The sequence below is a fragment of the Peromyscus californicus genome, unplaced genomic scaffold (genome assembly GCF_007827085.1).
Source record: "Peromyscus californicus insignis strain IS unplaced genomic scaffold, ASM782708v3 Scaffold_5__1_contigs__length_169319896, whole genome shotgun sequence".
In the NCBI taxonomy this organism is placed as follows: Eukaryota; Metazoa; Chordata; class Mammalia; order Rodentia; family Cricetidae; genus Peromyscus; species Peromyscus californicus.
Window position 1 is genome coordinate 81,429,339 of NW_026294573.1, and position 12,590 is coordinate 81,441,928.

Sequence of the window (12,590 nt, forward strand, 5' to 3'; positions counted from 1 at the left end):
CCACCTTCTGCATTATGGGTTTCAGGGCTTGAAGTCAGGTTGTCAACCTTAATGGCATGTACCTTTAACCTCTGAGCCATCTCATTGGCCCAAATCTGCATTTTAAAATGAGCACGAGCTTCATCTTTGTTTTATTACCTTTTACTTTTTCTTAGCAATTACCACTCATTGCTTTGTGTAGTTATGGTCGGCTTCCAAACTGTAGTCAGATATCCTTTCTGTTGCTGATGAACCTTTGCATGGTCTCCAGATTGGGGCTCAATGAATACTGTGGCAATCTTAATCCATGCCTTTCAGGGTACTTGTGTTTTTTTATTATATACATACTAGGGGTCAAACTGCTGGCACACATATGTTAATGTGTTCTTTTTGCTAAATACTTCAGCTAGAACTCATTTCTTTCCCATCACAGCACAGAGAATTTGCATTTGCTGTATGTCTTTGTCAATATCATTTTCCCTTATTTTTTCTTTTTTCTTTCACTTTTTATTTTAATTTGGTCAATTTAAATTTTATTTTAGCTATTCCTCTGAAGTTGTACATCATTGAAATTTTGACTTATATCTTAATGATGAACAAAAGTAGAGTTTCACAGGCTTTACTAGCATTTTAAAGAAACACTTTGTTAAAGGAACTTCCTACTTCTATCATTTACCCATGTTTCATTGTTGATGGTGACTTGTTCTTATGGTGTTATAGTACTTTATATGGTGTCTTAAACCATTCAAAATTGTACAACAAAATGCTAGAGGAATACTAAATCTATTTCTCCTTCTTCTGGAAGCCAGGAATTCCAAGACCAAGAAGTCCACACAAATGTCTGAGGAGGAATTTCTAGTCCCTATAACAATGTCTTCTCATGATAGAAGGCTTCACAGGTCTCTTTTGGTCCCCATGTATAAAACCAATAATTGCATTCATTCTCATGGCCTCATCAACTCCCAATGCCCCCACCTCCTAACACCATCTCTTTGAAATCAGCACTTGTTGAATTTTTCTTTCTTGTAGTTATTTTTTTTCAATTTATAATTACTGATTTGAAAGGAACCATTTGCCATGTGAGCTCAGGAGAAGGGAGCACAGTCCTTGTTTTCATAAGATTTCAGTTGATGGATTTAGGGGACACAAACGATCTTACCATGGCTTGGGTTACAAAAGAAATCTTTTGTTGACTGGAGGTACATTAATTCATTGTGTTGTCTCTAATTTCAGTATTTTTTGTTGGGTATGGTTTAAGTTTAACCTTTTTCTATTAGTCAACATTTTTTCCTCTGTGGTAAGTGCTTTAAAGAAATACCCCCCTACTCTAATACCATAAAGATATTTCCCTTTGTTTTTTGTTAAATTAGTTAGTCCTTGAGGCTGTTGACTGTTCACATTTGCCATCATTTGTTTTGATTTGGTGGAATAGAAGCAATTGTTACCAAATTTCATTGTTTAATATTAGTAGTTAACTCGTCCATCAGCACTTGTTGAATTTTTCTTTCTTGTAGTTATTTTTTTTCAATTTATAATTACTGATTTGAAAGGAACCATTTACCATGTGAGCTCAGGAGAAGGGAGCACAGTCCTTGTTTTCATAAGAGATCCTGAGCACCCACTGTAAGTCTGAAACTTCTATGCATTCTCTTATCTGATGCTCAGACTGACCTTGCAAGGCATATGCTATTATTCCATTCTGTACTAGAGACAACAGAAGCTTAGAAAGGACAAGCGATTGGTTCAAGGTTAAATAATGTACTCATTAAGATTCAATACTGTTTTTTTTTTTCTTCTCTGACTCCAATGCCCATGTCTAGTCTAGCTCTTTCTTTTGAAAGCATTCTAGTGGCAAAGTTCATTAGAACTGTGGTGAATGAGCAACCAGTGAAACCAGACTATTAAGCTGTAATCAGCTGGGCTGTTTTAGTAACACACAAGAATATCTCCATGTGGGACATTTGCAATATGTGATTATTCTTTGCCTTCAATAGCAAGAATGGCAAGTACTTACAACCTCCTTGTACTGGAAACTGTCAGAAGCTTTTCACATTCAAGTTAGCTCTTAAAACAAAGTGCAAGGTAGATATTGTGTTCCTCGTTTGACAGATAAGAAAACAGAGTCAGAACTTTGGGAAGGTGACTCAGTTGGTAAAGTGCTTGCCTGGAAAACATGAATACCTTGGTTCCATCACTAACACCCACATAAAAAAGAAGCCTCTTATTAGTTCATGACAAAGAGAAGTGGATCCTGGGAGCACAGTGTCTGGCAAAGCCTAGACTAACCAGTGAGCCTCCTTTCCCAGTGCGAGACCCTGCCACAAGAAGCAAGGTGGTGGGCTCCTGAGGAAATACTGGTTAGACTATGGCTTCCAAGTGCATGGGCACACATGTGTATACACACACACACACACACACACACACACACACACACACACACACATACACACACACACACTCAAACACGTGTGAAAGTGTGTGTACAAAGAAAAGAAGGAAGGCTGAGTGTCAAAGAGTTGATGACTCATTCAAGGTCAAATATCCAATATCAAATAGTGTTAGTACAAATACAGTTCTTACTTAACTGTTTTCTACACTGTGGTCATCCAAAGCATTGACCTACATGGCTATTGTCTCACTTCAAGGTTAAAATAAGCCACTAGGCTTTTCTCTCCCTTGTTCTGAGGCTTTTATTGTCCTGCATATGTGCTGCCCAGGACAAATAGCACACTCTGACAGCATCCACATGGGAGCACCTGCTGCTTTCGGTCCTTCTTGCATCTCTGAGAGGCTCTTGCTCCTTCCATCATCTGTCTTCAGTACTTCTATGCCCCAAAGCAAAACTCTGAATTTGAATATGCAGCTGATGTTGCCTGTCACCTCTTTCCAGACACAGAACAGTGTAATTGCAAAAATTGTTTCATAATCCTCCCCAATTAAGATTCTGACAACCTAATTTGAAAGACCAGGTTGGATTTTTTACTTTGCAGCTTGCCTTCTTCCTCCTTCCACACTCACACCTGCCCCCTGCAAGCATACTTACTGCCTTCACTCCACAGTTCCAAACTAGAAAATGTCCCCAGTAGGGCATGAGACCACACAACTCTCCTTTTGGTCTTTCCTTGCTCATTGTTATGTGCTACTCAATGAGGCTCTGACACCATGTGAAGAACTGAGAAGGAGAAATGGGCTATTAAGGCCATGGAAGGATCTCAAATAGGGCGATGATTAAAACATAAATATTTGTTCAGAGAAAAGGATGAACAGAGTGAGCCTGATGGCTAGTTATAATTAAGACTGGCATAGCCATGAGCCAGTTCTCCAGTCATCTGACACTAGAGACATGTGCAAGTTTGACCAGCACCGTTCTTTCAGAGCATGCATAAGCATGGCTGCACCCACACACTCACATATAGGTATATATACGTGTGTGTGTGTGTGTGTGTGTGTGTGTGTGTGTGTGTGTGTGTGTGTGTGTGTGTGTCTGTGGACACACACATGCACAGTGTACAAAGAACAGTGCATACCAGAGACCTAGGAGTAAGTACTCGTCTCCCAGTTTCAGCCTGTCTTCTGCACAATATACACATTGTGGAACCATGCAGATTTACCTAGACACCCATTACAATGTCAAAGAAGCACCTAGGAAGACACACAGGACACAAATAAAATAATTTGTAATTCCACTTCTTTTTTTCATTTCCTCTCCACTTTTAAAAACACACTTCTATTAAACAAATAGGCCATAAGGATTATAGTTTTCTATTTTAGCCTAGATGCACCCCCCATCCTCTTGGCACTCGATTTGTGTGATCTTCCCTAAAATGCCACAGGCCAGGCACCACATTCCCAGCTTAGGCAAAACCTCCAATTAAAATCAGCAGGGAGGTTGCTTGAATTAGGAATCCCAGCCAGGGCTCCCCAGCCTGATGGTTCTGAAAGGGAGATGTGAGCCTTTAAACAACGGATGGGAAGCCCTGGGTGGCAAAGCCTCTGTCCTCCAAATGACAAGGGACTCATGCTGTGTCACTAGGAGACCTGTCAGGTTGCCAGAACTTCCTGACTGAGGCAAAGACAGGGCCTGCAGGGAAGCAGCTGAGGTGTCTCCAGGGTTCTGAGAGTGATTTAGATCCACTCTGGGGTTTAGAGGGCAAGCAATATATACTATGATCACTGAGACTGTGCTAAGATCATATTTAGAAATGTTGAACTCTGGCCATGTCTATGCTGTGTGACCATGGTGAGTGACAGTCCTTCTCTGGTTTTAACACCCTTATCAGTAATGTAAAAATCAGAAGCAAAGCCTGTCTCATGTGGGTAATGTGAGGGTGAAGAGATAACTGCTGTGATCTAGGAGGTATTTCCAAGTATTAGCTGTCCATGTCATCAACCCAGTGGCAGTGTGATGTTGAATTCAAAACATGACAGAGATGGGCTGTTAATTTGAAAGGTTTTTCTTAAAAGTTCTCTACTTTTATCTGAAGGCACTGTGGGTGCTAATCAATAAAGCACCAGATTTTAATAGTTTAGAAGTGAACCTTCAGCTTCCTGTCCTCCTTCCTCTTTTCCCTCTCCCATACTCTCTCTTCCATCCTTCTCTTCTTTCCGCTCTCTCCCCTCCCTTCACTCCAACTCCCATCAGAATGAATTGAATAACTCATCCAACAGAAAGATGCTGATTTGGCTGCAAATGGAAGATGCTGTGGCTGGATCCCCAGGGACAGAGAAAAGCATTTTTAAACATGGTTCTAGCTGCCTCACACTGACTGCCTAACAGTGGGTCTGTTTGAGCATTGTGAGACCCTCCCATACAGAACTGGCCTATTAAGCTGTTTCCCTGTCGCCAAAGTTGAGGTGGCTGTCACCAGCTAGCCTGGGAAATGTTATTTATAGATCACAGTCCCTCCTACCCCTGGTCCCCATCCTCTTCCTGTGTGCTCATCAGAGAGTTCCAATTATCTGTGAACAGAGAAGAGAGACCCTGGAAGGTTCAGAGGAAGCAAGGCATGCGATAATAGGTTCTTACATGCTCCAACTTTCTCTATTTTTCTATTCTTTCCATTTGTTTTTCTTCTTATGGCTACTCCTTCCTCCTTGTTTTCCTTATTGCTTTAATATCATATTATGGTGTATAGCACCAAGTATACCCATACTAGATGTACAAGGGTTAGTATTTGAATGGTATGTTACCTCATTTCTCAAGTCCCCATTATCTTCTTCTACACCATGGTGGTGACATGTGGCACTCGGGGGAAGAGTGTACATGAACACTCCCTATCACCATTCATGATACACAGTGGCACACTGGCAAGGCATGGAATCCCTCCACTGGTTTAGGGTTCCATTTCCAATGGCAGTTTTATTACTCAGATCACTGGGTAGAGACAGAAAATATATAGGAGATTATTTTGATTAAGGCTGATTTACTGTTTGAAGTTACTTACATTTAAAAAAAAAAATCAGTAAATGTGCTCAAGTGCGTGAGCACACACCACACACAAAAATGGCCTGAGCTTGTTTTTGAGGTTTTAGTCTCCTCAAAATAAGGTGTTGAAAAGCAACAGGATGCTCCCTGACCTTGTGGGCTAGGAAGCACTGACAACATTGCTCTTACTCTCTCTGGTGCTCCTACTCTTGTATAAAGGAAAGGGGATGAATCACTGATCCATGCCCAAGCCTATGGCTCTCCACTGGCCATATTCTCAGAATCTTGTAACTTATGGCAACTGAACCTGTTTCTATCCTGTGCACTCTGGTTGTGACATGCAGTCTGTCTAGTAGCTCCCATCTACCCTTCTGCCCATCATCTCCAACATGAAGTCCTTTTCTCCCCTCTGTCACCCCACTTTTCCCTCTGTTTCCTCTTTCCTGGGCTTTGCACTCCTTAGACCCCTCCTTCACACCACTTCCCTTCTGGGTCCTGGTGCTGTATCATTAATGCCCCCTTTGATACAGCCCACAACCTCATGATTATTCCAAGCTCAGGAGACGCAGGTGCCATGCAGCCTGCTAATGTGTCTCAGAGGGCCTCTGTCCCCAATCCCTCCTGCCTGACAAGGCTGGAATCCTAATTCCCCAGCAGCCCCCTGGCTTGTAGCAGCATCACCAGGAACTTTCATCTTTTTATTCCCCTCACTGAGGATTCTGAGAGTTCCACCACAATGAAGCATTGATAGGAGGAGCGGGGGCTGTGATCCCGACAAAGGGTCCCAAAGATGAGACACGAGAAAGGGGGCGCTCTACGGGGTTATAGAATGCCTTGCAGATGGGAACAGAAGCGCTCTAAATGGGGTACTGTGCTGTCACTTGGAGAGGGAGTGACAGGGGCAAGTGTGGGCCATTTGAAAGAGGCATTTTGAAATAACGCTCTTGTCAGATGTAACCACGCAGTCGCAGCCGCATGGAGGGCCCCTGCAGCTCGCAAAAAATATCAGATGACTCATACCCAATATTCAGTCAATGTTCTGATTTGGGAAGTGAGAGCCACACAGCTCATTATGATTCTTGCTCCGTTTCCTGAAAGCTGGGCCTGCTGTTCTCCAGGCTGTAATAGGATTGGTCTCACGAAGCAGAGACCAGAGAGGCCTGCGGCTGTGTGGGTGGATGGTATGGAAAACTAATACTGCCGTCCTGAGGGGAGAGGGAGAAGTTTGTTTTCTTTCCTCTTTTTTTTTTTTCTTTTTGTTAATAAAACGTAAGAAGGAAAATATTATTATTTTTTGGTTCATTCATTTAGCAAACATTTATAGAGCTAGTGAGGTTGTGTGCTAGGTGCTGGGGGAAGAAGGGCTCCCCCCACCTGCCAAACCTGAGAAGCTGAAGGAGAAACTAAAAATGAGGCAAACAGTTCAAATGTAATGCCTTGGGGTGTTGTGAAGGAGGTTTTATTACCAGGTGGGGATGTTTCTGTGGATTAAACAGGTAGACAATTTCAGAAAGCTAATTATTCCACTATTTTTCTCAGCTGATAAGTAACTCATTTAAAGCCTAAGCCAGTCAGGCAGCCATTTGAACAGTATCTATTTTCAAATGGCTGTAACAAAATGGTTTCCTTTAGACTTCAGAGCAGCATCCCAGAGAATGTCTCAGGACCTTCAAAGGAAGAGCTTATTCTCTGAGATATGAGCACTGTGTATCATTACATTTTTTTTTATAATTACTGTATGCTAGACTTTTCTCAGCACTTTAAATATATCATCTCAGCAACCCTCCTGGAAGTCTCTTGAGATAGACTTTATTATCCCCATTATAGCAAAGAATGCCAAGGATTCAAGAGATGCAATGACTCATTCCCAGTCTCAGGATGGTTTTCGGTTTTTCTTTTCTTTTCTTTTCTTTTTTTTCTGTTTGTTTCGTTTTTCCCAGACTTCAGTTTTGCTTGAACCAACAATATCCATGCTCTTCAACCTTAGACTCTACTGCCTCCCCAATGACTTGGGAGTTGATGATTTGGCAACTGTAACCCAGGACTACCAATGATAGAGCAGACCCTTGGCTACCATGTTCCACCACAGGGGTAGAGTGCAGATGGGCCTCTGTTAACCACCTCATAGCCCTGGAAGATCATAACTATGGGCTCCAGCAGCAGCAGCAGTGATATCATCACAGCCCTTGCATGTAGTCTTAAGACAGGGTTTTATTTTTTTCTTTTTAAATTCTAGATTGATAGAAAATGCCCAAAGCTAAGTGAGTGTGTCAAGAGAATTCCCTTCTCACTGGCCGTATGATTGTAAATCCACCATTTAGCCTTGGAGCTCCTGTGGCCATGCTTATAAAATAAACTGACAATTCCTTTGCACCGAGAGCAGTGTTCTGTTGAACCCTTAATGCCTACCAAATTTAAAACTAAATTCCACATAAAAATTAATGTAATCCTTACAACAGCCCTGTGTGGTAGAAGGAGTGAGTGGGGAGACTAAGGAAACTGTCCACGGATACCTCTGTTTATACACAGAAGAATCAAAATTATATGAAATCTCTAATAATGCTTGAATCTCAAGTCATTGTCTGGGTGTTAGTTATAGGTGCAAGTGGGAAGCTGGGAGTACAAATACCGTGTTCAGGCTAAAGACTGCTAGGCAGATATATAGGACTATTGGTAACATGGAAGACAGCGAGAGGAGACTAACACAGAAATAGGGAAAACAAGAGGCCTCTGGACTGACTGCCTTACATATTTTTTGTATATTCTTCTGCTATTTCTTATTGGCTCACAGATGTTTCTTCACTGAAATATTTTAGGGTCTAGACTCTGGGTCCAGATACTGGTATCATTCACAGTGAGGGGAGGCAATGGTCAGGGGTTGTAGAGACACAGTTTGCAATAGAAATGCCACACAATTGAGAATTTAGAACTCTGGACACCTGAAGAACATATACCTTTACTGCATGTTATGAAAAACTACTGTGTGAGAATCATATCAGATATATGGAAGCACTCATGAACTCTAGAATATGATACAATGAAGTTTTTTGTTGTTATTATTGTTAGCAGGGTTGGACATTTCATAACCTCATCAAAGAAAGGTGTGGAGAGCATTAAATCCTCTGATGTTTACATAAAAAACATAACGACCCTCAAATCTTTCTCATGGGGGCTTGTTCATGATTTGTTCTCATCCAGAAAGTGTTTTCATGTTTAGACACTATGCTTCCCAAACCAAACTTCTCAGTGCCTATGGAATGGATAGACATGGATAGACATTTGGCCTAACCCCTCCTCTTCAAAGATGTCCATAGAGGATGTAAGAAGTGTAAAGAACAAAGTGATACAACTGACTTTGTACCATTATGCAGGATAACAATGTATTTATTAGCACTTATTCACTCTACATTCTCTTATAGTTGATTTGCTTATTCTTTTCTGTGTGGGTATGTGTTTTCACATTTGTGTGGGTATGACTGTAGCTGGGTTCACATGCCCATGAGTGTATAAGCATGTGGAAATTAGAGGTCAAACTTGGACATCGTTCTTCAGAAGCCATCAAAATTGTTTTTTAAGTGTCTCTCACTGGGTCATAGGGCTCTCTAATTAGGCTAGATAGATGGCTAGTGAGTCTCAGGGATCCTCCTATCTTTGGCCTCCACATTCTAAGATTGTAAGTGTGGGTGGGCCAGCTTTTCACATGGATACTTGGGATTAAACTTCATTCCTTAAACGTGAACGGCAAGCATTTTACCAACTAAGCCATCACTCTAACGCCCCTTTTCATTCATTGGGAGGCTCCAACTTACATGATCAGTTGTGTAATGCACCTCACGACCCCATTCATGGTAACTCACATTCTCCATTTTCCTTCTTTTTCCACAGGACAATTCAGCAGTGGCTTGCAAGGGTCCAGTCACTTCTCTACTGCAATGAGAATGGGTTCTGGGGAACCTTCCTCGAGAGCCAGCGGAGTTGTGTGTGCCACGGTAGTACCACACTGTGCCAGCGTCCCATCCCATGCATCATAGGTGGGAACAACAGCTGTGCCATGTGCAGCCTGGCAAACATCTCACTCTGTGGCTCCTGCAATAAGGGCTACAAGTTGTACAGAGGCCGCTGCGAACCCCAGAATGTGGACTCTGAACGGAGCGAGCAGTTCATCAGTTTTGAGACCGACCTGGACTTCCAGGACTTGGAACTGAAGTACCTGTTGCAGAAGATGGACTCGCGTCTCTATGTTCACACTACCTTCATCAGCAATGAGATTCGCCTTGATACGTTCTTCGACCCTCGGTGGCGCAAGCGCATGTCCCTCACTCTCAAGAGCAACAAGAATCGCATGGACTTCATCCACATGGTGATTGGCATGTCTATGCGTATCTGCCAGATGCGCAACAGCAGCCTGGACCCCATGTTCTTTGTCTATGTCAATCCTTTCAGTGGAAGCCATTCAGAGGGCTGGAATATGCCCTTTGGGGAATTTGGCTACCCACGTTGGGAGAAGATCCGTCTGCAAAACAGCCAATGCTACAACTGGACTCTCTTGCTGGGCAATCGGTGGAAAACTTTTTTTGAGACTGTCCATATTTACCTGCGTAGTCGGACTCGGCTACCTACCCTACGTAATGAGACCGGCCAGGGCCCCGTGGACCTGTCGGATCCCTCCAAGAGGCAATTCTACATTAAGATATCCGATGTGCAGGTGTTCGGGTACAGCCTGAGGTTCAATGCTGACCTCCTTCGAAGTGCCGTGCAACAAGTGAATCAGTCCTACACACAGGGTGGTCAGTTCTACTCCTCTTCATCCGTGATGCTCCTCATGTTGGACATTCGGGACCGAATTAATCGTCTGGCCCCTCCTGTGGCCCCAGGAAAACCCCAGCTGGACTTGTTTTCCTGTATGCTGAAGCACCGCCTGAAGCTGACTAACAGTGAGATTATCAGGGTGAACCATGCCTTGGACCTCTACAACACTGAAATCCTCAAACAGTCTGACCAGATGACAGCCAAACTCTGCTAACCCGGGACCCTTTGCCATGAACTTTTCTTTCTGTTGTACACATACAACAGAATAAAATAAATCAAAACAAAAGAAAACACACACAAACACACACAAATTTGTAAAATGTAATTAATATTCAAAAGAAAGGAGGAAAAAAATCTTCATTTGTTGGAAACTAAAGTGTTCTAGCAACTGTATAAAACTGTGGGGCATGTCTGTTACTACTATATTCTGTCATGAAGATGGGTCTTAGACTTTTGTGGAGCTTTGAGGTGGTGGCTTCTTGGTCCTCAGGTGCTGTGTGGAGGGGGGAGAAGGGGAGAGCATATGAAATGAATTGTAAAGACCTCTGCTGTGCAGGTGCTAAGATTAAACACTAAAAGAGAAAGAAAGAGATATATGTAATGTACCTCTGACACTGCCATTTTTCCTTGTGAGAGGAAATGGACGTAGATAAAGAAGATATTTCTTCGGTTAACATTTCTTCCCTCTTTATGCTTAATTCTTTGTGCTTCTTTTGACGCTTTGATGGGTTAGGGGATGCAAAGCATTGCAGTCTTACCTATATGGCTTCTTTACTTCTCAATAAATGGAAGATAATGGAAGCTGGCTAATAGGTGGGGCTGGACGAACATAAGCTGACACAACTATAGAACAGTGAATAACCTTTGATACTAGCTTCTCAATCCCCTTAGTCTAGAAATTAGGGTCAAAGGGAAGCAGCATGCTCATGAATACTCCAATAATAACTGTCCCAATACTGGTTTGAATCCGACCTTCTAGTTTCCTTGCCCACATACATTCTTTCTAAGTACTGTGGACACTTTTGTGTTTTCTGCTCCAAAATTTTTTGCTAAAGGGTAAAAGATTTCTCTATCCAAGATTGTATTTGATAGTTTTTTTGCTTGTGTAAAAATTTTTTTCCACCTACTTTCTCCAAGAAGAAATGTAGTATCATATTGTTCAGAAATATTTTCCCTATTACGGGTGTTTTTTAATTTTAATATAGCCAATGACCAAGTAATAACAATAATAATAATGTAAGTTTTAGTACTGTGTTAGAGTACCAAAATCTTCTCAAGTACTTTTTAATTACTTTTGGAATAACTTAGAATACACATGAGCACAAGTGCATACGCGTTAACCACTTGCCACACATGTGTGCACAGTATGAACACTGCCACTTCTTGTGAGGGACTTGGGTTTAGGACAGTGAGAGACATGAGAATGCAGGCTCTTCTCAAGGCACTTCTGCAGAAGATTTGGGCGGGCATTGCTTATTAGCCTTAGGGTATCAGCATTTGTTTTTTCACTGGACAGTATGGGGCAAGAGATACTTGTCTGCAATCTAGATAGTCATTTGTGCATTGGGAGCGAAATGCAGATTCATGAAAGTGTACAGTGGAAAATAGAGATATTCTGATCTAAGTCATCGCTGTTCATTGATTGCTTGCCTGGACAGGAAACTGCTTAATTCTGTTTTACACTTTCCTTGAATGCTGCTTTCACCAAAGGGAAGGAATAATTCCCATTTCAGCTTATGTTATAAAAGCTATCTAATGATTAGATATCACTCCATACCTTGCACATCTGCAACCCAGCACACACTGGCTTCAGTTCTATTACATGCATTTGTCTTTCATGATATGTTCTCTACAGTGTAGATGTCACCAGCACACCATATGAACCCATTCAAATATACTTTAAAGTGAAAAGGGAGGCTTCAGTGTACAAAAAAAAAAAAGATTTTCCTGGCTTTTTAAGTGAGTATGAGGGATAAAAGATGTTTTTTTTTTCATAAAACTAAATTAAAATTTTAATATTATTATTTTGGGTATGAATTAGCCTACATTTACATTCTCAGCTTTTGTTCATATAGTTTGGAAATCCTTTATATAAGGAATCACTTTACAGAATGTCCCCAGAGCATAAGCAGATCCAGGAACTCATCAAACAATTTTTAAGCATCTAGTAAATGAATGGAGACTATCTGAGATATAAATATTGAAAGGAAATTGTCCATGTTTTCTGACATTCAAATAGTAATTAAGGGGACAAACATGTAAGCCAATGATTTAAATATATTTTTTATATACATATTTAGGATATATACATATATATCACCAAGATGAGTGTCATTATAGAATTGGGCATACAGAAAATAGCCCTGAGGAAACTATA

At 41.5% G+C, this 12,590-nt stretch overlaps 1 protein-coding gene across 1 annotated transcript in view; it reads left to right on the forward strand.

Moving 5' to 3' along the window:
- Brinp1 (BMP/retinoic acid inducible neural specific 1) overlaps window positions 1-10,887 on the forward strand; it is a 185,745-nt gene extending 174,858 nt beyond the window's left edge. The window contains exon 8 of the mRNA XM_052714955.1: window positions 9,290-10,887. Coding sequence (XP_052570915.1) covers window positions 9,290-10,427 — 1,138 coding nt within the window. The 3' untranslated portion in view covers window positions 10,428-10,887. The remainder of the gene's footprint in view (window positions 1-9,289) is intronic.
- Window positions 10,888-12,590: the final 1,703 nt, after the last annotated feature.